Raw genomic sequence first — 26577 nt, 5'->3', positions numbered from 1 at the left:
TCTCAGGATATCCATTTTCCTTCAGGGTTTGAATAATGCCTTTATTTCATCTTCAATCGCATCCACAGTGCATATAGTCTTGATTCTATGATGTAGTGTCTTAATAAGGTTCCTTTTTTGTTATAGAGGAACAAAACTAAGAAAGTTAGTATGTTTACCCGTCCAGGTAATTTTTCTGTTTATGTTTCTTTTTGTCGGGCAATGGAGGTGGTTACTTCGCCAAAAATCAAATTCTGTCTCATGGTCCATCTAGGCGGTGTGCCTAAAGGACCACCTTCGCTATCCCGTCATTTTTAACTCCGCCTGTAGCTCTTATAGGGTTACTGCCGGTCCCAAGCCCGGGTAAAGGAGGAGGGTTGGGCATGAGGTTAGCGTCCCCATCCCGTAGAAAACTAACTCGCTAAAAAAACGCTTACCAGAAAAAAAATAATCCAAACCATTTTAACTCTGCCCTGGGAGTTAGAAGGTCTTCATTTAGAAGAATTATGACGCTTCATGGTGAAAGCCGAGTTCCTTCGGAAGCCACGAGGCCGATGCCCCTTCTAACAACCAGAGCAACAATTTTTATAGGTACATGGAACGTTCGAACAATGTGGGAAACCGGGAAGACCAGTCAAATATCAATGGAAATGAGGAGATACAACTTAGCAGTACTGGGAATCAGCGAAACCCACTGGACCCAAGCTGGACAGAAAAGGCTAGCTACGGGAGAGATGCTGCTATACTCCGGTCACGAAGAGGACAATGCTCCACACACTCAGGGAGTCGCTCTTATGCTGTCCAAAGTAGCGCGAAATGCACTTGTACGATGGGAATCTCACGGATCCAGAATCATCAAAGCATCATTCAGAACAAAGAAGGAGGGGATCACAATGAATATTATCCAATGTTATGCACCCACCAATGATAGCAACGACGAAATTAAAGATCAGTTCTACGAGCGGCTGCAGTCAATCATTGAGAAATGCCTAAGAAAGGACCTCACCATTCTGATGGGAGATCTAAATGCCAAAGTCGGAATAGACAACACTGGATATGAAGATATTATGGGACGACATGGACTGGGAGAAAGAAACGAAAATGGAGAAAGATTTGCAAATCTATGTGCATTCAACAAATTGGTCATAGGAGGCACAATATTTCCACACAAGCGTATACACAAGGCTACATGGATCTCACCGGACCACACTACAGAGAACCAAATAGATCATATTTGCATCAACAAAAAATTCCGAAGGACAATGGAAGATGTGAGAACCAGGAGAGGTGCTGACGTAGCTTCAGATCACCACCTAGTTGTAGCCAATTTAAAACTGAAGCTAAAAAAGAACTGGACAAGTGGACAAACAGCAATACAAAGGTTCAATACAGCCTTCCTTCGAGATACTGGCAAACTCAATGAATTCAAGATAGCCCTCAACAACAGGTTCCAAGCCTTACAAGATCTACTGAAGGAAGAAGAAACTACTACGGAGGACAACTGGAAAGGCATCAAGGAAGCATTAATTTCAACGTGTCAAGAGGTTCTCGGTCTAAAGAAATACCATCATAAGGAATGGATCTCTACAGAAACACTGGACAAGATCAAAGAAAGGAAGAACAAGAAGGCAGCAATAAACAACAGCCGAACACGAGCAGAGAAAGTCCAAGCACAAGCTGAATACATAGAAGCAAACAAACAAGTGAAGAGGAGCATTAGAGCCGACAAGAAGAAATACGTTGAAGAACTAGCAACGACGGCAGAAAAAGCTGTTAGAGAAGGAAATATGAAACAACTTTACGATACAACGAAGAGACTAGCAGGGAAATACAGTAAACCAGAGAGGCCGGTCAAAGACAAAGAAGGCAGGCCAATCACTGAAATTCAACAACAGCGGAACAGATGGGTGAAATACTTCGAGGAACTCCTGAATAGGCCGGCCCCAATGAATCCACCGGACATCGAAGCAGCACACACAGATCTTCCTATAGATGTCAACCCACCAACGACGGAAGAAATTAGAATGGCCGTCAGACAAATCAAGAACGGGAAAGCAGCAGGACCCGACAACATACCAGCTGAAGCACTGAAATCAGACATCGAAGCAACCACAAACATGCTTTATCTTCTATTCAAAAAGATTTGGGAGGAGGAACAAGTGTCGATGGACTGGAAAGAAGGACACCTCATCAAGATTCCAAAGAAAGGAGATCTGAGCAAATGTGAAAACCACAGAGGCATTACACTACTGTCAATACCAGGGAAAGTCTTCAACAGATTGTTGCTGAACCGGATGAAGGATGCAGTAGACGCCCAACTTCGAGATCAACAAGCTGGATTCCGTAAGGATCGGTCGTGCACAGACCAAATCGCAACACTACGGATCATCGTCGAACAATCAGTTGAGTGGAACTCATCACTATACATCAACTTCATTGATTATGAAAAGGCATTCGACAGTGTAGATAGGAGGACATTATGGAAACTTCTTCGACACTACGGAGTTCCTGAGAAGATTGTCAATACTATCCGGAACTCATACGACGGACTACAGTGCAAAGTAGTGCATGGAGGACAGCTGACAGATGCATTCCAAGTAAGGACCGGAGTCAGACAAAGTTGTTTACTCTCTCCCTTCCTCTTTCTTCTAGTGGTCGACTGGATTATGAAGACCTCGACATTTGAAGGAAAACACGGAATACAATGGACAGCTCAGAACCAATTAGACGATTTGGACTTCGCAGATGACCTGGCCCTCCTATCACATACACACGAACAGATGCAGATGAAGACAGCCAGTGTAGCAGCAGTCTCTGCATCAGTAGGCCTCAGCATACACAAAGGGAAAACTAAGGTCCTCAAATTCAAAACGGAGAACAGCAATCCAATCACTCTTGATGGCGAAACTCTGGAAGATGTAGAGTCCTTCAAATACCTAGGAAGCATCGTCGATGGACAAGGAGGCTCAGATGCAGACGTAAAGGCGAGGATTGGCAAAGCAAGGACAGCATTCCTACTATTGAAGAACATATGGAACTCGAAACAACTTTCAACCAATATCAAAGTGAGAATCTTCAATACGAACGTCAAGGCAGTTCTACTGTATGGAGCTGAAACTTGGAGAACTACAACAACCACAATCAAGAAAGTACAAGTATTTATCAATAACTGTCTACGCAAGATACTTAACATCCATTGGCCGGATACCATCAGCAATAGCCTTCTGTGGGAGAGAACAAACCAACTTCCAGCTGAAGAAGAAATTAGGAAAAGACGATGGAAATGGATAGGACATACATTACGCAAATCGTCAAACTGCATCACTCGGCAAGCCCTAACTTGGAATCCTGAAGGGAAGCGAAAAAGAGGAAGGCCAAAGAACACATTGCGTCGGATAATAGAAGCAGATATGAAAACGATGAATTACAACTGGACGGAGCTAGAAAGGATTGCCCAGGACAGGGTTGGATGGAGAATGCTGGTGAGCGGCCTATGCTCCTTCACGAGGAGTAACAGGCGTAAGTAAGTAAGTAAGTAAGTAAGTAAGTAAGTAAGTAAGTAAGTAAGTAAGTAAGTAAGTAAGTAAGTAAGTAAGTAAGTAAGTAAGTAAGTAAGTAAGTAGTAAGTAAGTAAGTAAGTAAGTAAGTAAGTAAGTAGAGTGAAGTGAAGTAGTAGTGAGTGAGTAGTAGAGTGAGTAAGTAAGTAGTGAGTGAGTGAAGTGAGTGGTGAGTGAGTGAGTGAGTGAGTGAAGTGAGTAAGTGAGTGAGTGAGTGAGTAAGTGAGTGAGTGAGTGAGTGAAGTGAGTGAGTGGAGTAAGTAGTAAGTGAAGTGAGTGAGTAGTGAGTGAGTAAGTGAGTGAGTAAGTGAGTGAGTAGAAGTGAGTGAGTAAGTGAAGTAAGTAAGTAAGTAGTAAGTAAGTAGTAAGTAAGTAAGTAGTAAGTAAGTAGTAAGTAAGTAAGTAAGTAAGTAAGTAAGTAAGTAAGTAAGTAAGTAAGTAAGTAAGTAAGTAAGTAAGTAAGTAAGTAAGTAAGTAAGTAAGTAATGTTTCTTTTTAGCGACCCGTCCTTTCTCCTTGTAAGTAGAACATCTAGAAAGGCTATTCTACCCTCATTTTCCTTCTCCCATGTGAATTTTATGGACGGGTGAACGGTATTGAATCGATCGAATGTTTCTAGGAAGTCTGTCTGGTTGTTGCAAAGGATAAATTTATCATCCATATATCGACAGTAAAACGAAAACTTATCGATCTCTTGTGCTAGCGGGTCGTTTTCTAGTTTAGAAAGGAAGATGTCTGCTAATATGGGACCCAGGGGTGAACCCATAGCTACACCATCTATTTATCTGTATATATATATCATTAGGTAGCTAGCTGATCGAGAGTCGCAAGTTATGACATGATTCCACTATCGGAATGGACGTCATAGAATAAATAAGTGAATAATAGGAAGTTTATTTTGCAATAACAGTTATGTTGACGTTTAGTGTTTTTAATAATTTGTATAATATAAGCGGGCTGAAGAAAATACACTAAAACAGACCTAAAATATCGTAGAAGGAAAGAATATACAACAGTTAGATTAAATACAGGTAAAATGGGATTAAGATAGCGTGTCAGGACAAAATATTAATATTTAGAAAATTTCTGATTCGAAGGTTATACATAAGAAATGAAAGTTATGAGGGTAGACAGATAAAAATGTAAAACTGAAGATGAATGAGTATACAACTAAGTTATACCAAATGAGTTTTCACTAGCTGCATTTACCATTTAAAATTAATCTTATATAAAATGATTTCCTTCAAATTATTGACTTTCTTTACACGACTGATACGCTATCGAATATATTTCTATGATGTATAATGAATAAATTAATTCCTTATTAAGCTTTGCTTCAAGTATTTGAGTTAATGTTTACATAGTCCTTACAGAAAACACATGTGATTATATGACAACCATTCAACTGCACTTCAATTATATCGATGAGATAAGTCGGTAGAAACATGTGTGTTGCATACTAACAGAAAAAGCTCTGTACATTTAGGCTAACCAGTACAGCCTGAATAGAAAAGATGGAATTCAACTAACCAACCCTTCGGAAATGCTTAGTAATAAGTAATTTGAACCTTATTACAACCCACCTAGTGTATATCAAACTAATTTGAATCTTTTTACATCACAACTATGTATCTTACGTTTATCCCTTTACATACACATTCAAGTTTTAAAAACATCTTTCAATTTGTACTAGTAGTTTTATTTTAATAAACAAAATGAACATGTCATTGGTAGTACACAGAGACTGGATTTATTCACTAAATATTAACTATTAATAACATAAAAGAACACATATTCATTATTTTTCACATTGTGAACTTTTCACAATATTCACATCTTATAAATTCATATTTTATTATTTCATAAAACTAACATATGAATATGATAAGATAAACTTTTAGTTTACATTTAAGTGTTAAAAGTTGAATACTCTTCCCTAATTTTGATTTCGACTACTACCCCGAACTTTTCCAGATATGGTAAATATAATATTTACAAATAAATTCTTCTATATATGTGGTGTCCAATTTCTGTCAAACGATTCGCTCAAACATTCGCGAATATTTATGTAAATTACACTATGGTGAAAGTCTACATGTTTATGGTATGTCAGTGAAAAGTATACATAAAACTCTCGTAGAAATTGTAACTTTTGGATAAATATGGATAACGGAATAACAAAACGAGGTTCGTCAGGATCATGCGACATACTGAGAAAAACCAATCTAACATGCATATTACTAATTCCAAGATATGGATACCCATTAAAAACATGAACCAATAAGATTTGCTACATATTCAGTACATTCGACAGATGACCTCATCACCTAATTAATTCAGAAATGAATAAAATAACTTTGCGTTGAAACGACAGATGAAGTCAGAAGTTAGTAGACCGTACTGATCAGCCGATACTATGTTTTAATCTGATGTCAATTAAATGGATGTAGACTAAAGTTATCAGAGATTATGATCCAAAGATAACAAAATGGTTAAAAATTAATGGAATAGATAATTTCGACAATGCTTAGGATGAAACAGTAAAGCGCTGAAGAGAGAAGGGTAGTTGAATTTTGTAGGATTACTTTAAATATCTTAACTATGGGATGATATTGGTACAAAACACGGGTAAAAATAGATAGCATATGACATTGAAAAACAAGGGGTAAAATGATATACTGAAAGGCTAATAGCTGGTCGGGGAATATAAAGTTTCAGGGAGTGTTGTCTACTATATTAAGGCGAAAGATAGGCGTGATTAGACAAGAGTTCAAAGTCTACGGACAAAAAAAAAACAAAATATGGAGTACGTCAAAATCTATGATTAGATTTTTTAGGATAGATTATCCAGATATGGCCATGATAGATCATGTTTTTCAATTAGGCTATCTAAAAACTAAAGTGCAAATGAAGAAGTATATAAAACGACTTACGACTGTATAATTAGTCTAATAGAGAACAATATAGTTGCGATCATCGTTGTCTCCGAAGGATTGCTGACATCCAGTGGCAACACCATGTTAGTAATGCAGAGGCTCGACATCGTATGTTCGGCCACAGCAACGATAACTCAATTGGTGTCACTATCTTGAAACCTCGACTTCGGTGGCTTAGACATGTTCTACGAATGTCTTCCTAGAGAGTTCCACATAATAAGTTATTCGAGGACGCTGGGACTGTTTGGGAAAAGCGGGGAGGTGGTCTGTGTATGACATGGTGTCGCGGTATGAAAGAAAGCTGCACAATATTGGCTTCTGTTGGTCCTTCATAACTACCTGATTGGAGCCTTAGAGATGATGCAACATAGTGGTTTGGGACTCTATCAGATGTGGCTCAAAATAGAAGCCAGTGAGGATCCTGTATCATCCTTATTTAGTTACAACACTGAGATCAAACGTGTGGTTACCTACACAATTGATTTTTATCAATAACTAAATAAGAACTGGTGACTGAATATGTCTAACAAATGATGTCTCTGAGACTTATATTTTTAACACTGTACACTGACGTTGGCAACGATTGTAAAAATAGTCACTGCACGATGTAGTGCTCTAAAATGAAAGATTATTAGGTTTAATAACAATTTATTCATCCAACATCACTATGTATATGGGATGTAGAATATAAGATGACTAAGTGACTTGAAATATCACCAAGTATGATTCAAAATCCAAATCAGTACTACTAGGATTACATATAAACGGCAAACTCAAACATTTACTGAAAACAAAATCAGGGTTTTATCAAATTTTACTTCTAATTACTTCAGAAAAAATTTCAAGTCAAAAGTGACCATACAAGCGAGAAGTGGATTAGGCTAGAACTTTCAATGATACCAATACATCATTGTGTGATTTTTGAATTTAAGTTACCGTTAATTTTCGCAAGTAGTAGTTATAATCTATCAGTACTAGGGCATAACAGCTCACTGGTAATTGGTAACCTGATGTTGATTAATAAGTGGATATGTACTATTTAAAACATATGTAAACGTGTAAAACAATAAATGGCTTTCACGACTGCAAAACGTGATTTCTTCTTCCGATTCATCGAATGACAAATTAAAAAACATATCTTACGAATAAAATATTTATTGCTTTCAAAAAAGATTGATTTGGATACTTACACGTAGTACAGGAGTGCCGATTCTGAAATATCGATTGTATAACAAATACCAACCAGATAAATGATCACCATAATTTGTAAGCTCTGTCTCTACAGCAGCACCAACATCACTAGCAAAGATCGTTTTCGCACCGAAACATACCATCACATCAGCTGAATGAAACAAAACAATTCATTAAAACAAAACGGTATTAAATAAGTAATGAACATGGAACTTTTTTAAAACGAATTAAGCGATCAAATTAAACCTATTGTTAAAAAACTGGTAATACTGTTACCACACACAAAGTATAAACACTATTCTTAACTCTGTACTATTTAAATGTTAAACATAATGCATTCAGCAGTTTACAATTCAATATTGCTAGAGAGAAAAGTATGGTAGTAGTAAACATAATTGGTATGTGTAATTCGAAAGCGGTCCTAATAACTGAATTGGTCTTAACCAAGGAAAATGTTAGCAAATGGAACTCTGAAGTCGTAGTACACCAATAAACAGTGGTATTTTCTAAAAATAATTCTCTAAATCATGCATAACCATATCAAGAGTAATAAATATCTCCAGCATGCCGGTTAATGATACATGCAATTAAATATTCTGTATTCTAGTTTATTCTATCAAAGCAAACCCTATATATATATATATATATATATATATATATATATATATATATATATATATATATATATATATATATATATATATATATATGCTGCTCTATAGAATTCAATAAAATAGGCATTAAACAATTGGAATGAATTCGTTAAATCGAACATTGATTAGTATGTTAACAAATCAAAGCACAAGATGATGATGATTATGATGATGACGGTAAAGTTAAATGATGCTAGACAAAATAAAATATGGATCCCAAGTAAAATCAGAGAAACTATAAAACGAAACAAATGTTGAATGAAAATGAAGCAAGTTAATAAAGGTGTTACAAACATTTATGAACTCATTTAGGGTCATAAACCGATCAATGTTAGGTCACTACTGAAAATATGGAAGCTCTGGACAGCGGTTTTGTCCAGTATGGGACCCCTAAACAGTAAGCATCCACAACCCCGAACGCGGGAATCGAACCCAGAGCCAGTGAACGCCTGACTTCTAAACCACTGAGCCGAGATCTAACAGTGTTAATGTCTAACTTCAATCAATCCAAATTTATTGTCTGCTCAAACATTGGTTGGTTTGTTTAGTGACTAACTACTGAACGAGATCGCCAAATTGTTCCAAGTAATTGAACCTAATTTGGAGGTGCAGAATATCTTCAAAGAAATATTTCTACAACCTATTTGTGCTACACACTGACTACACCAAATGCAAATAAAACTTTATACAGAAAACTCTTAAAGATCATTTGTCGAAATTGATAACCAGTGATGAATGTTGTTTGGACTTTCTGTAAATTTAACGAAGCAAATCAATTGTGTCATTGAAGAAAAAAAATAAAGACAATTCAACGAACAAGCGCTTTTTAGACCTTAAAAGTTTCATGAATCTGGATGGGCACCCATTTATGATGAGTGTATGTTGGAGTTTAAATAGTTTGTCAGCTATTGTGTAATTGGAGCATATTACCTCGGCCATCAAAGATAAAGAGTGAATTAAGTTTTTCTTTCTGTTTAACAAGACTTAGTTTTGCAAATTCATATACTGACCATCCAAGTTAGTAGAGTGTATATAGACTTTTATAAGGAACTATCTGACTTTTTCTCAATAAGATACCAAGGAAAAGAAATTCTAAATTCACCTCTGCTTCAAATGTGAACTTAAATGACTGATGGTATTAAAGTCCATATTTTTGTCATATGAAAACAAAATCTTCTCTGAATTGTCATTTTTTGCAATTACATTCATAAGCGGATGATAATCTTATTCACTGAATAATTCATAATTGCCAAGTTTAAATCCAAAACTAAACAATTTCATCCAAACAGATTAACTGAAAATTTATTTATGTATTAACAAATATCTACCATAAAATAGATGCACCAAAAAACTAGGCCATATAAGTTACGAAATTTAATGTGTTGGGTTTTGGTGTTAATAATTACCAATAAAAAAATGGGTATAAACAGAACGATACTAGTAGTCTACTAAGTAAAATAGTGGAAATATGTAGCATGTCGTTACCCCATGATACCATTAGGCTTACTTCAAATTAGGATACTACTGATTATAAATGGAATTATTATACATTTCTTGAATATGTTGAAGTCTGTTAGAGTAGTGGCTATTGAATCATATATAGTACTTCAGAACAAATATTAAACAAAACTGATGAAAGTAAACAGTTATTACAAACATACGCTATACACCAAGTCATATTACTATCATTCTAAAAATGGACGTAGATCCACCACGATTTTGTAAGCAAAGAAAACAAATTTATTAACTATATATAAACAACTTACTAGACTACTAATATTACTACTAATAAATCTATCTTAAAGGAAATATTTGAACAAGATGATTGATAGTGTAGATATGCTTGTTCTTTTGCTACCGAAAGAACATCCCTACAGGTAATTCCCATATGATCCAGTCTAACTAAGCGTATCAACAAAGTTTGATATTCGTTTGGAAGTATTTCCATTTTACTGAAAATAATAATCACTAGTAAACAGTAAAAGAACGTTTTAGGAATTGATTCTTATAGAAAACAAATGTAACGTATGAGTTGTCATTTAATTTAAGGAGATATTTCGGGTCCCGCCCTATGATTCCTGATAGTATCACATATGATACGAAAAAAATTGTTCAAGGAAAGTGAATAAATATTTATTATTATTAACTGGTTTTACACACTTGGATTTTAAATTCAATCAAATAATAACCACCGTTGAATTACAATTTTCTTATTTGAAACTTACAGATCACGACTAAAACTGAACATATTACTTAAATTGTATGAAAAATTACTGACCTGGTAGATTGTTAGTATACCCACCATCCAACAATAAACTTCCATCGTAAGGATCACATAATGGTGGCAAATAACCAGATAATGACATGCTTGCACGTACATATCTCCAAGACGATCCTACATGTATGTGTATGTACGAATCATGTGTATGCGGACACATCATACATAGATATTAATAAATCAATGAATAAGTAAAAATGTGAATAAGCATGAAAATGATTCGAAACATCAAATGTTTAATTGAAATCAATTGGAAGAAATGAAAAAAATAAAAAGCTATTTAATTTTTAGGCAATAAACATAAATAAGTAGATAGATATTCACTGTTAAAAAGCAATATTCTTATAGCAAGATTAGTAAGCGGATTCAATTATTAGACATCTATTTATTGTGCATATGTGAATATAAACAGATTACATTTTTACGGGCATGCTATCTATTGTTACTGAATTAGAAATTTCATTTGAATTACATATTATAATGTCGCTCTTTGTGAATCACCATGTATTAGTGAAATGATTTTGATGTTATGATAAATAGAGATTTTGATGGTATTGTTTTACAGCAACACTACCTGGAACATTGTTCAAGAAACTACCGTCAGCCAGTAAGGCACCATCATATGGATCACAAATGGGTGGGTCCAATGGTGGATATGTTATAGCACCACGAATATAACGCCAAACAGACCCTAAATAGTGTCGTTATGAATAGGATATGAAAAATTCATTATTATTCTTTTGAAAATAAGCTACCGATCTACATAGTTTATCAAAGGTGAATTAATAACGTCTACGATTGACCACGAGCAGCAGGTAAAACAAATCACATGGAATAAAACACAAAATATAGTAGGATAATAAATATAGAAACTAATCCTGAAAGGAACTACAAAATAGTATCAAAAACGACTTTTGAAAAACTCCTACGAATGTGGATCCACAAATAGAGCTATTTATAGAACAGAAAGAGAAATGATCACCCTAGTTTTTGGTGGAGAACAAAACTCCACCAAAATCATCCACCTGAGCTACAAATCTTCTCCACCATCTCAAGATCACCCTAGTGGTAGAAAACAAGTCAACTTCCACAAAGTATTCAAATTTAATTTAGAAATGGAAAATCATAAAATTTGTACATAGAACAGCTGGGAAGTCTTTAATCGGACAATAAATTGAAAATACATCTAAAATAAATTTATGAAATCTAATATATTTAATATAACTACTGATATATCCTACTAAGTAAATGTAAAGCTGAAAGATGTCACTTTAGTGGAGGCTTTATTGTTCAAAATTTAATCTGTTTAAGGAATCTACTTTATCCAAATATTCTAACTATGAAATTCTAAAACAAGCAATTCAACAACAGGTAGAAATTAAAATAATAATAAAAACAACATTTCATTAATCCAATACGACCAATTAAGCATAGAAACATAAACACAAGTGCTCATTGAATCTCATGAAACGTCCAAAGGAAATCAAATATTTCCATTTGTACCATATATATTGATTTATGTGATATTCATTAAATATGATTTTATTTCACATATATTTAATCCGATATGATGTCCATAATCATATCAAGTTATTGAACTTATTAGAAAAGAAGTCAAATTATAAGTTCAGTAGATAAGATGACAATAAATATGTTCAGAACGTGATAAGCGCTCTCAGTAAAAGAAGATATTATGATGAGATACTAACCGACAACACAACAATTACTATATTAAGTACAGTTATTTCTAATAAATCAGTGAGCTTCTATACACAGGATTATATAAAAAGAAACAAGAAATTAACAGATACTAATGTCCATACAAAGAGTGTCACAGACGAATTAATACAGTGAATTAAGCAGTTTTTGAGTAAACTGGAATGATTTTTCTGTGATTCTTTAAACTAGTTAACTAAGAAGCATATATTGTACCAGTACAAGTAGTTCATTCGATCAACCTATAAAGTGGGCGTTTAAATTTAGAAATATCTTTAGATATAAACACTGTTTATAACTTTAATTTATACTAAACTGAAGAGAGATCACAAAATATGACGAATCCACTTTACTCAGCCTTAATTATTTTTTTAGCTTTGTTCAAATTCATAAATAGAACCAATTATATAGAATACAAAATAAACTTGATCATGAGAAATACCAACCCTAATCATATTGGACGATAACCTATGCCCCTGAATTCATCATTTAGTGAAAAAGTAAGTTTCTTTTTCTTAAAGGTACTAAACGAGCATATACGACTAGTTTGAATAGCTTATTTCAAACAGCTGTTTATTAAGAAGATTCGTGGATACCAGACAGTTTGAAAATACACATAAACATTTCTATTCAAAATCAGTCAGTAAAAAAATACTGCTACATCACGATGGCTTCCAAACATTATTACATAAATAGTAAAAATAACCAAAAGAAATCACTACTATGTGATAAATTATCTTTACCTTGTGTATGAATACGCATTTTACAATTTGTTATATCTGTTGTTACACAAAAGAAAGGAAGCCAAAAATCTTCAATTTGACGGTCATGAAATGTCGATTGAAGTTGACGATTAAGTTCTTTACCTATTAAAATAATGACAATAAACGTATAAATAGAGAAGTAAACGATACAGGTGACCTCTTTAAACTATTTCTGAGGGTAAGAGATCTTTTGACTTTGTAGAATTTACTGAATAATGTTAAGATTGTAATTTGCTATATTTATGAAATATACAAGTGAACGTATATATTCCACCAAAAAATTCATTTAAAATAAAATTACAGAGTATTAATGTTTGAAAATAATAAATGCACAAGAAATTTGGGTCTCTTGGAGAACGTGATACCTCTAGGCCACTAAAGTGAAATACTATGATTTATATTCCCAACTTCAAAGAATTCAATGTACATTATGAAGATCACAAAAATATCAAGTAGAAAACATACTTCAGTAGTAAAATACTTGGAAAATATATATTGATGCCTAAGAAACAATGAATATATTTCATTAATTTTGTAACTAATAAACAGTCTAATTGAAATTATTTACTTTAATTAATATACATAAGCAATACTAATTTGATTAAAATACTAACTACATTGAAAAGCAAATCACAAAGCGACTAAGTGTAACGATGTATCAAAACGCTGATATCTTACAAGAATAACCAGGAAAATTCACTTTTCACTCTTAAAAAAGGCTGGCAGTTCAAGATTTCACAAGCGATAACATAAAACAAATAGCAAATAATAAGAGAAATCTCCTCTTTTACGGATCCAGCTATTCACTAATAAAGTCAAGATAGAAAAATAACATATAAGGATAATTAATTAATTAATTTCATCAGATGTAACTGTTATGACCTTGGATGTCTGGTTTTTCTATCGCACGATTTATCTACCAATCCGAATACGACTTATACGAATCTTCACACTAGGCCAACCAATGACGTTCAACCGGTGTGGGCAGTTTAGCGTCCTTATTGGTCCTATGTCCTACGAGCCCTTCCACTTGAGTCCAGAACACAATACCAGCTTCCGAATCAGAGCAGATCAGAGCAGATCGTTTATTTCAGGCATACTTGGTTTATATATCAATCACACAGACCGCAACGTACCATAAAATAGGAAATAATATTTGTACACAAATAAGCTCAAAAAGTGGCTGTGAATGTGGGAGGCAGTAGTTAATAAACTGAACATAACTTAAGAACCGTAAATCGTACAATAATAAATTATAGGTCAAAATAAAGCTTATCATAAAAGGAATATAAATATCCATAGTGTAATTGTTGAGTAGTTATACAATAAGAATATTTATAGAATATTAGTCCATGAATAGTCCTCGGAAGTTACCTGTAGTTTAATCTTCACCGGATATAACAGTAACTGATTTTCAATAGTCGTTTGGTCATAAGTAACGTAAGATCGAGTAAAAGAGTGTATAGGCACAATACACACATATATATATAAACACAAAATATTAACAAGATTATACGTAAATGAGCAGAAACAATGAAATCGATCACAATGCAAAACTAAATCTAAACATTATAGGACGAAATCGACGAGTAAAACTGAAGAATGAAAATTATGGAATGGCAATCAACCCAAAATTTCAACTAAGATAAATAAAGAATTTAAGTGCGTGGATACGACTGGCTTTTGGACCATGTGCTACCTAACGTCTTAACCCGTATATTACGATGTTAGTGTGGATTCTGTGTAGAATGTTGGCAAAGGCTAGAATAAGCAAATAATGATTTTATCGCAGATTACTGGCCGCTAGGCCCTGTATGCTTGTCGAAAATTATTCATATTCCAGTTAATGAGTAATTTATTAACATAGATAGGTAACTGAACGTATGAAACACATATCCAAAACCAAGCAATTGATTCTCTCCACAAAAAAAACAAGAGCAGAAATATTTACAGAATAGAATTAATTTATTCCACTTAACTGCTTTCTCTTCAACAGTATACAGGCTAATATACTGATTTATTCCCAATCAAATACATTTTACTAAGTGTATAAAATGATTCAATATGAAATGAAATCAAAGTACTATTTATTAATAACTATTGTTATCCAAAAAGGAAAAGAAATCGAAACATTCTCCACTTAATTATATTAGACGATAGATAACATTAAGATTATAGATAGTATGGAATATATTACGCTTTTAACATATTATATTAATAGTTTATACTTGATGAACAAAATATTTTGCAAACATAATTTAATCGTTGAGTGAATGAAATTCTTTATTTAACAAATTGAATAAAAATTAATTCTTTAAAATAACATATAAAAATCGCATATTCAATCCTCTGCCCAAGCCATGCAATCCGCACTTAATCAGTTGGCAATCAGTGTCCGTAGGTACGGTAGGTGCTTTGCACCTTCGAAGTGCAAACTACTTTTACAAGACTGACAGGATCCTGATCCTGCACTCACCCTGAGTGGTGAGCAGATAGAAGTAGTCGAGAAGTTCATGGATTTAGGTAGCTACACAAGAGAGGATTATTCCAATCTGGGCCATCTTTGGCGTCTTCGTGATTTTAGTCTGGCTGCGAAAGGTCGGATCTTCAACGCGTCGGTGAGAGAAGTTTTGCTCTATGCTTGGGAAACCTGGCCTCTCCAAGTTGACGATGTTAGATGACTCTCTGTGTTCGATCAACGTTGTCTCCGAAGGATTGCTGACATCCAGTGGCAACACCATGTTAGTAATGCAGAGGCTCGGCGTCGTGTGTTCGGGCACAGAGACGATAATGCAATTGGTGTCACCATCTTGAAACCTCGACTTCAGTGGCTTAGACATGTTCTACAAATGTCGTCCCAGAGAATTCCACGTCGTGCATTATTTGCCGACTCTGGGACTGGTTGGGAAGAGCGGAGAGGTGGTCAGTGTATGACATGGTGTCGTGGTATGAAAGAAAGCTGCAAAGGGCTGGCTTCTGTTGGTCCATCTCAACTCCCTGGCTGGAGTTCGAGAGATGGTGCAACACAGTAGATAGAGACGTTATCAGATATTGCTCAGAATAGAAGCCAGCGGTGATCCTGCTGTAACCTTCTTTTATTTTCCTCATAAAAAGTGGTTTAACTTCCTTAACTGAAAGAATTTTTTCTCGTTGTACCTTTCCGTTTTCCCCCATCTTTACTATTATTATTATTATGGCATTACCATATACTAATCTGTGGTTGTTATTGTTTTTTTCTTTCTTATACGCACCTTACATTCTTCTTCTCTTCCCATTCTCATTGTTTTGTGTGGCGCATATATATCTGGTGCCCCCTTGTACCAATATTTATGTGTTCAAATAAATAAATAATAAATAAATAATCTGCAACACATTATATTAAAATTATCAATAATACGAAATAATTATTTAACTAATATGATAAGAATATAATTTTCTATATAAACGAAGTAATCCCTACATATATACATTTTAGCTTAAGGAAGTTTAAACCACAGTTAATTTTATTTACTCATTCTGTGTAAATAATTAGAATAAATAAATATGAAAAAAATAAAACTGCTGTTTAACTACTGTGTACACGCAGTAAGCATATTTTAGGAAATAGTACAAGTGTACCACCAATATAAGAAATTTAGTTAGGCAAGCAATAGAATAATGTTATATATAATAAACACAAATGGATTTATATTATTATAGATATGAATTTTTATCAATTGTCTTTCGTTTTGCTAATATAAAGCTAAAATTCGACGGAGACATAGCTAGAGATGTGTGGCATAATAGACAAGCTAGAGCAGTGAAAAGGGTTTTCAATACAGTTAACATCTATTTGTCACTTTCTGGTTGACCTATGAAGGTTCCACAAATGAAGTTATTTGGTTTTGCCACATGTGTACGCATTTACGAATTCAGCTGCTTCTGGGGACAAAACTATGTTGTGTTGACGACCAGACAATCCTCAATTGTGGTTTAGAAAGGGTATGAAAAAAAAACAATTTACAACTCTGTCCCATTTAACATGGTCTATAGTGGTCAAGGTGAAGACAAAAACAAAGCATTCATAGAGATTTATCGTACACTTTCAAGTTTCAATAGTGTGGTTCGATATCACCTGTCGAATATAGAAGAAATCACAGGGATTAGGAATAAGAATCCTAAGTTCTGTATGAGAGAGGAATTGGTAATAGTCCTGTCTCATGTTTAGCCGAGCAAGACATAATAAAGAACCTTAAACATTTTCACATAGCTTATTTTTTCTTCATCTCTGCAGTATCACTTTTCTAATAATTTTGTTCGCACAGTTTACAACACGAACTGATTTTAGCTAGACTACTATTAAAAAATTAAAAAGCGATGGATGATAGGAGATCGAAGGCTCTAGGTTCGACCTCTGTTTGGGTCGGGGATGAGCACTACTAGAGAATCCTATACTAGAACGAAACATCAGTCCAATGATACCTGTTTTTCAATAGCGATCGATCCATGATGCACACAGTAAAAGCCTAACAACCTCATAAAATGTCTTGACTGACCCAATATTTATAAGTATCCATGTAAATATTACTGTTATATATATATATATAATTCAGGTTCTTACCAGAAAAAATCGACACTGCAGGATAAGTGAAGTCTTTTATTTTTTTCCATATAGAATTGAAACAGTTAGTGAAATTTCTAGCTCTTTGAGTAAACTGTGCAACACGAGTTTCATCAGCCCATAAAGCACCCATAAAAGAGCCAATACTTGTACCACCAACTAAATCAATTGGAATCCCAGCTTCCTGTTTAATTAAAGCGAAATTTATCGAAAACATATTATAATAACAAAACGTGACGCTTACAAACTTTAAACATGTTTAATGATAATTCAAAACAATAATTATACCGCTCATATCATAAGTAATACTATAATTTTAGTACAGGTTTTCTACGGTCATATGGTTATCAATTTTTAAGTGAAGTTTGCTTTATACAGAAACGAGATCATCATATATCATTGAAAAATGTTATTTCACTCAAGAATTTCAATTTAGTTTTCTTCTGAAGTTTCTGACTTCGATTAGCAAATTGTATAAGATTAAAAATAACCATACCTATGTGTATTACACAAACCCCAATACGGTAACAAATAATTCAGTTTTTACGAGTATTTAAATATCCCTCTAAAAAATAAAATATCTTCAAAAATAAATATCATATCTAAATAGAAAAAAGTCACACAGTTACCTGTACAATCTTACAAGTAAAAAGTTTAATGATTCCCCGTACAATTTAAATATTAATAGGTAATTAAGAATAATAGATTGATAATTTACTACAATAAACAATACCCGATCGAAGCTGCTACCTTGACGCGGTGGTCGGGCTTGCCTATCGTGATGACCCAACCGAGCTATATTGGCTGGAACATATGTTCCTGTAGGTTCTACCATGCCAGGCAGGTCGATTGGTGAACGGTAAGACTAAAAGCAGCAACTCAAGGTCTGAGGGCGAAGTCGTACTGCTGACTGTAGAGGGGTGTGACAGCAGTAAGGTGTTTCCTTCGGACAACCAGCATGACAGCGATGCTGCCTTCCCACAAGGAGGGGTGGGGTTAGAAAAGGTCGACCCTAAAAATGTCACACCTCACCTTACCTCACGGATTTCCGTCTCCGGCGGTAAGGCCCTTTGAAGAACGGAGCTAACACGTCAAAAACCTTCCACAAAAAGGCCGTGTGCGACCGGCCTCAAGCAGTTGTCCCTTGGGCTCTGCGGTCACGCTCCCAGGTCGTCAAGACCAACACTAATCCAATTTCCTTTTCAGGTTCCTCAAGAAATACCCTTCCACGGTGTGGGCAGCCGGGAAGTGACATCAGCCCTCATACCCGTAACAGCACAAGAGACCAAGGTGGTCACATTCAAATCCTTCCTACACCTAATACCTCTCTTATCTCCATAACTAACCCTCACGTCTCTTTATCACCTCGCACCGCTAGGGCAAACGATTTGAGTACGTGGAACGCCATTCCTGGTCTCCTGAAACCACGCTCTAAACTACACGTAGGAGCTTTTAACGTACGAACACTTTGCCAAATAGGACAGCAGGCTTCCTTAGCTAAAACTTTAGAATCTCGCGCCATCGATGTGTGCTGCGTCTCCGAAACGCGCATACAGGATCCGAGTAGCGTCATTCATTTGACCTCACCATGCCAAAATAAAGAACCGACTCGATTTACGCTTCGTGTATCTGGAAGCCCTGATTCTGCTTCGCGTGGCCTCGCCGGCGTAGGTATAGCATTGAGTCCTAGGGCAGAACTAGCTCTCTTAGAATGGATCCCAGTAGACAGTCGTTTGTGCGCTGTCCGACTGAACGGAACAGTAAGAATCCGGAAAGATAGGGACACTCGTCGTTGCCTCTTCGTCGTTTCTGCCTATTCTCCCACTGACTGCAGCTCAGATGATGTAAAAGATGAGTTTTACAGAAAGCTTTCGGACCTTCTCCGAAAAGCTAAGCGCTCGGATGTAGTAATAGTGGCCGGTGACTTTAATGCTCAAGTAGGTAAACTTAGCGATAGGGAAAGACACCTAGGTGGATCTTATGGTGTCGTGGCTCAAAGAACAGATAATGGCGACCGTCTGTTGCAGCTATGCTCAGATAACCGCCTGTTCCTTGCAAATACTAACTTTAAACATAAGGAAAAACATCTTTTAACATGGCGACCCCCGAATTCGTCCCAACGTTGGACCCAAATAGATCACATCGCTATCAGCCATCGATGGAGGGGCTCGATAGAAGACTGTCGCTCATTCTGGAGCACATGCCTAGATTCAGATCATGCTCTAGTGCGAGCGCGCATTTGCTTGCGTCTTACTGGACGTAGGAAAGACGCTGCAAGTAAACCTCTTAGGGGCCTACTTAATGATAGTCAAGCTAAGAGTATATTTCAGGAACAACTAGGAATAGAGTTAGGCAGCCATGTATGTGATGCCCACCCCGATGCAGCATGGAATGATATCCGAAAAGCTGTGGAAACAGCAGTGATATCTGCTAGTAAGGTAAACCAGAAGGTTAGGGAGCAACACTGGATCTCAGCAGCATCTATCGCACTGATAGATGCTCGGAAACTCATTCCACCCGGCTCTGAACATAATGAGGAGCGGAGTCAGCTTAAGTGCAAGCTGACAAGAAGTCTACGCAATGATCGCGAACAGTGGTGGGTAGCGAAAGCAAGAGAGATGGAAAAGGCAGCGGCAATAGGTAATAGCAGACAATTGTTCAGACTCGTTAAGGAAACCGGAATTAGGAACCCGACCGTTAGCGAAACAATCTCAGAAAAAGATGGACATATTATACATTCTCAATCCAGGAGGTTGGATCGATGGGCAGAACACTTTAGGGATCAGTTCAACTGGCCTTCAGCCACACTTCGGTTTCCCACGATCTCTAGTCAACCTGAATGGCAAGTTAATGTAGGTCCTCCGTCCCTTTACGAAGTTGAAAAAGCCATAGGAAATCTGAAACGAGGGAGAGCAGCAGGCCCTGACAGGTTTACTCCTGAGATTTTTAAGGATGGTGGTCCAGTATTAGCAATGAGATTAACTGAGGTCTTAGGTAGAATTTGGGAACTGGACGTAATCCCATCTGACTGGTCTCAATCACTGATTGTGCCAGTCTATAAGAAAGGACAAAAGTCCTCTTGTGACAATCACAGAGGAATCAGTTTGACTAATATAGTGTCTAAAATATTAGCTTCAATAATACTTCGACGCCTAATCAAAGCTCGTGAAGAGCAGATTAGAGAAAACCAGGCCGGTTTTCGACCTGGACGTGGTTGTATAGATCAGATATTCACACTACGTCAGGTTCTAGAACACAGACACACATTCAGACGCCCCACAATGGTAGTATTTCTCGACCTTAAGGCGGCATTCGACTCTGTTGATCGTGAAGTTCTATGGCAGTGTTTGTCACTGAAAGGAGTACCAAAGAAGTACATTAACCTTATAAAGGCTCTCTACTCGAACACAACCGGTAGAGTGAGAGCTTATGGCGAACTGTCATCAGAATTGATTACCTCAAGTGGTGTTCGTCAGGGCTGTCCACTCTCCCCATTCTTGTTCAACTTTGTGGTCGACGTACTTTTAGAAATAACACTCTCCTCATCTAAATTTCCAGGGGTTGAACTTCTACCGGGAGGTTCACTTGTTGACTTAGAATATACTGATGACATAGTTTTATTTGGTGAAGACGCTGACAAAATGCAGAGTCTTCTGACCACTCTAAGCAACAATGCAAGGATGTTCGGGATGCGATTCTCTCCCTCGAAATGCAAAATGTTGCTTCAGGATTGGGTTACATCGACACCCGAACTAGTGATAGGGAGTGAGGTAGTTGAGTGTGTCGACCGCTTCACTTATCTTGGAAGTCTCATCAGCCCTTGTGGTTTAGTGTGTGACGAAATCTCAGCACGGATACAGAAGGCTTGACTAGCTTTTGCTAACTTGCGTCATTTATGGCGTAGGCGAGATATCCGTCTATCAACCAAAGGACGGGTTTACTGCGCAGCAGTTCGTTCCGTCCTACTTTATGGCAGTGAAACATGGCCGGTAAGAGTAGAGGATATTCGTAGGTTACTAGTATTTGATCATAGGTGTCTTCGAAATATTGCTCGTATATCCTGGGACCATCGAGTAAGTAATGCAGTTGTTAGGAAACGGGTACTAGGTAAGGATGGCAAATCAATTGATGAAGTAGTGAAACTTCATCAGTTGAGATGGTTGGGACACGTGTTACGTATGCCCAACGGCCGACTGCCTCGACGTGCTATGTTCAGTGGTATAGGAGTAGGTTGGAAGAAAGTTAGGGGCGGCCAAACCAAAACATGGCACAAGTCCATGAAGTCACTGACAAGTGGACTGAGTCATGTTGGTAGGTGTAGACTACCTGGTTGGGGACCGCGAGATGATAGCAACCGATGGTTAGAGACCCTGAATGACATGGCTCAAAATCGTTTGCAATGGCGCAGGTGCATCCACTCTCTGTGTTCTCCCAAATTCTAATCTTCTGAATCCTTCATGTCCCTTTTTTCCTCTTTCCAAATTTATTTCACTGCATTATACTCTTTAAATAACATTTCCAAACCCTAATCTTCCCGATTACTGCTTATACTCTTGCTACCTCTACCACCGCGGGATTTGAGTCGACAACTGCATCTCTGTGCTAATGTGGTGTGGCAACTCGAACTGATGTACATATGTACGAAGTTCTACGTTGTTACTGACTGACTGACTGACAATAAACAATATCATTAAAACTATGCCACTAAATATGATTTATTTAGTTGATAATATTTACAGCTTATCTATGATGTATTTTAACTCAGTAGATGTCAATGAAAAGGATGATACTGATGAATTTTTATCATATAATGTAAAAAACAGAAATATCCTACCATTATTATAAATGTCATATTTAAGATCAAAAAACAAATTGTATGATAATGAATAGTTTTAGAGAAATCTTAATGCAACATCAGTCAAATATCAAATTGATACAAAAGTAAAAATACAATATTTAATAAGCTACCTATTTTATATTGAATGCAAATATATACATATATAGATATACATATATCAACATCTTCGTGGAATCCAAATGCTCTGGTATGGCCGAGAGCGGGATGGGTTCGCCCTCCCTCTCGAAATACTCTCACACGGCCACGCGTATACAGCCTCTGCCAGGGAAGTCCTACTCACTACCTTCTCGTGGCGGGGGTGTTATTTACGAAAATGAGAGGACGAAAAGCAAATGTCCGGCGCTTTAACCGGATCCCAAACCAAATCAATGTTGCGCATGGGCTCCAGTATCCTGAGGTTACAAATGGCGTATGAACCAATTTTCGGTCACCGGCCACCATGGGACTGCATCCCCTTACGATGCTCCACTGCCTTGTGGGTTAGACCTTTAGGTCAAAGGCTCGGGGTGTGGCTCCCTAAGAAAACCACCTGCTTCGGTTTGGACACCCGGGCAGTATCACAGCCCACACACAATTAATGAACTGAATTGTCTATGATCATGGAAACTAATTTTCTTAATTCGACGAACATTCAAATGATTCAAATATTATTATTGCTATTATTATTATTACTATTATTATTATTATTTACTACATCAATATTCACCCTCTTTTGTTCCTACTCTGTCTATACTTATTTTTTTCGACTTATACAGAAGCTCGTCTATGGTGAAAATTCGACTCTATCTAAACGTTCTCGAGTCACTGTCCGGTTGAAAATTGTATGTTACCACCGAATACGAATACTAAAGCAGTTTTTCTGAAACCACGTGCATCATTCAAACTGGCTGCCTTCAACGTTCGCACATTTATGCAGGTCGGACAACAGATAGGGCTGGCTATGTCTTTGGAAAGTCTTAATATTGATGTTTGTTGTCTATCCGAGACCCGTATTTAAGACTCTGGTGAAGTACTACAAATTCGCTCTCCATCTGTCGCTTTAAAAAACTTGTTTCACGTGCGCTTATCCGGGGAACCTGTGGCATCTTCGTCTGGTCTTGCTGGTGTTGGTGTCGCACTAAGCGCTAGAGCTGAGGCAGCTCTAATCGATTGGATCCCCATTAACAGTCAGTTATGTGCTGTTAGATTAGAGAGTTCCATCAAAGTGAGGAGAAATCAGCGTGAGAAACGATGTCTTTTCGTCATCTCCGCCTATGCCCTGACAGATTGCAGCCCGGATGCAATCAAGGATGAGTTTTACCACCAGTTATCTGTTCTTCTCCACAAAGTGCGTTCGACAGATATTGTAGTACTAGCCGGAGACTTGAATGCTCAGGTCGGGCGTCTAGGCACAGAAGAGTCGTTTAGGTGGCCGATGGGGACTTCTTGGTCGCAGGACAAATATAATGGGGACCGTCTACTGCAAGTGTGCACAGACCACAACCTGTTTCTGGCTAGCACTAACTTCCCGCACAGTCATCGCCGATGTGCCACCTGATGTCCTCCCTCTGCATCTCAAGCCTGGACTCAGATTGATCACATCACGATCAGCTACCGCTGGCGTGGTTGTGTACAAGGAATTCCAACTCTTAAAGCGCCACAAATCACCGGGCCAAAATGAATTGCCTCCGGCTCTTTTTAAAGATGGTGGTGAATTTCTGATCAAAGAACTGACAATGTTGTTAACAAAGGTCTGGGAGCTAGAAAGCGTTCCAGCATCATGGAATGAGTCGATAGTTGTCCCTATCTTTAAAAATAGTTCACGTCGTTTCTGTAACAAATATCGAGGGATAAGTCTACTTCCGATTGCGTCCAAGCTATTGGCTTCCGTCATACTTCGTAGGTTGTTCAAAACCCGAGAAAGATTGACTCGCGAGGAGCAGGCTGGTCTTCGTTCTGGTCGAAGATGTATTGATCATATCTTCACCCTCCGCCAAATGTTAGAATACCGTCATGCTTATCAAAGGCCAACAATAGTAGTGTTTCTTGACGTTAGAGCTGCCTTCGATTCGTTGGACAGGACTGTTCTCTGGGATCGTTTGTTGAAGAAGGGTGTACCTGAGAAGTTTATTAACATCCTAAAAGCCCTATATACAAACACCTCAGGCAGAATGAGGGCATACAACCACCTCTCTCCATCGTTCCATTCAAGTAATAGGGTTAAACAGGGTTGCCCAATCTCACCATTCCTCTTCAACTTTTCCATCGATGACATTCTGGAAACAGCTCTGATTGATGTAGGTAATAGCGGTGTGAATCTGTTGCCTGAAGAAAGACTTTTCAACCTTGTGTATGCGGACGATATTGTCTTACCATGCGATGGTACCCAGGCAATACAATCTGCACTTAACCGGTTGGCAATCAGTGTCCGTAGGTACGGTAGGTGCTTTGCACCTTCGAAGTGCAAACTACTTTTACAAGACTGACAGGATCCTGATCCTGCACTCACCCTGAGTGGTGAGCAGATAGAAGTAGTCGAGAAGTTCATGGATTTAGGTAGCTACACAAGAGAGGATTATTCCAATCTGGGCCATCTTTGGCGTCTTCGTGATTTTAGTCTGGCTGCGAAAGGTCGGATCTTCAACGCGTCGGTGAGAGAAGTTTTGCTCTATGCTTGGGAAACCTGGCCTCTCCAAGTTGACGATGTTAGATGACTCTCTGTGTTCGATCAACGTTGTCTCCGAAGGATTGCTGACATCCAGTGGCAACACCATGTTAGTAATGCAGAGGCTCGGCGTCGTGTGTTCGGGCACAGAGATGATAATCCAATTGGTGTCACTATCTTGAAACCTCGACTTCAGTGGCTTAGACATGTTCTACAAATGTCGTCCCAGAGAATTCCACGTCGTGCATTATTTGCCGACTCTGGGACTGGTTGGGAAGAGCGGAGAGGTGGTCAGTGTATGACATGGTGTCGTGGTATGAAAGAAAGCTGCAAAGGGCTGGCTTCTGTTGGTCCATCTCAACTCCCTGGCTGGAGTTCGAGAGATGGTGCAACACAGTAGATAGAGACGTTATCAGATATTGCTCAGAATAGAAGCCAGCGGTGATCCTGCTGTAACCTTTTATTTTCTTCATAAAAGTGGTTGTTTCTTCCTTAACTGAAAGATTTGTTCTGATTGTACCTTTCTGTTCCCCCATTATGACTATGATTATTACTACACTCCTTTACACCAATCTTTTCATTATTGTCTTTTTTTACGTTCCACATTTTTTTCTTCTTAAATTCTCATTGTTTTGTGTGGCGCATATATATTTGGCGCACTCCTGTACCAAAATATATGTGTTAAAATAATAATAAGGAACACACGATTGTTATTTAATAAGTAAAGTTGTAAATATAGACTAATGGGTTTCGAATCACTGACGTGATAGTACCATTCCCGCCGTGAGATCTTGGATGATTTGATTCCGTGTGAAATCGTGGATGTCTACTACTCAAAAGTTTCAAACTAAGACGAAATAAACTGTCTGACATTCTTGGTTTTTCAATAATTTCAAGCTGAGGTGATGAAAACAGACTTCGAAATCTTTTATGTGACGACTACGTTTGTTCACTGTGGTTACATTTGTAAGAACAGACTAAAAAGACATGAACCAATTACATGATACCGAATTAATCGGTTTTAAAACATAAATCTAATATATGCACATTTGTATTGGTACAAATAATTTGTAATACTAATCAAATCGTAATCCAGAGTAATTGCAGGGCTCTACAAGAAATTGTTAAATTAAAATCCATGAATGATTGATGCAAAGGGCGAGAATAAGTTCGTTTTAATCGTCTACCAATTCATTAAAATATCAATATATCCCCTATCTATTTTTATTGTTATTTACATTAATCAGTTACTAACAAGAGAAATATTAGATGGCTACTTACACACCATAAGCTTTAGAAGTGTTTGAAAAACATAACATTGGTTTCTCAACTGAATATAAACTTGTACCTTTTTTAAAGACCTCATTGTTTTGATTTTTGATATATTATTAAAAGACGGAA

The 26577-nt window shown here is 36.9% G+C and overlaps 1 protein-coding gene across 3 annotated transcripts in view; it reads right to left on the bottom strand.

Annotated features, from left to right (window-relative positions):
* PNPLA6_1 (Neuropathy target esterase) overlaps window positions 1–26577 on the bottom strand; it is a 66103-nt gene that overhangs the window by 11460 nt on the left and 28066 nt on the right. For 2 of the 3 annotated variants that reach the window (XM_051209407.1, XM_051209405.1), the window contains 4 exons: window positions 17675–17858; window positions 13054–13176; window positions 10595–10711; window positions 7663–7814 (listed from right to left, as the gene is read on the bottom strand). In XM_051209407.1, the coding sequence (XP_051074863.1) occupies window positions 7663–7814; window positions 10595–10711; window positions 13054–13176; window positions 17675–17858 (576 nt within the window). Of the gene's footprint in view, window positions 1–7662; window positions 7815–10594; window positions 10712–11168; window positions 11286–13053; window positions 13177–17674; window positions 17859–26577 lie in introns of all 3 variants that reach the window. The other variant, XM_051209406.1, reaches the window with a different exon arrangement.

This window comes from Schistosoma haematobium, chromosome 1, assembly GCF_000699445.3.
Source record: "Schistosoma haematobium chromosome 1, whole genome shotgun sequence".
Taxonomy (NCBI): domain Eukaryota; kingdom Metazoa; phylum Platyhelminthes; class Trematoda; order Strigeidida; family Schistosomatidae; genus Schistosoma; species Schistosoma haematobium.
The sequence above is the reverse complement of the archived record's forward strand: the minus strand, read 5'-3'. Positions and strand labels throughout refer to the sequence as shown.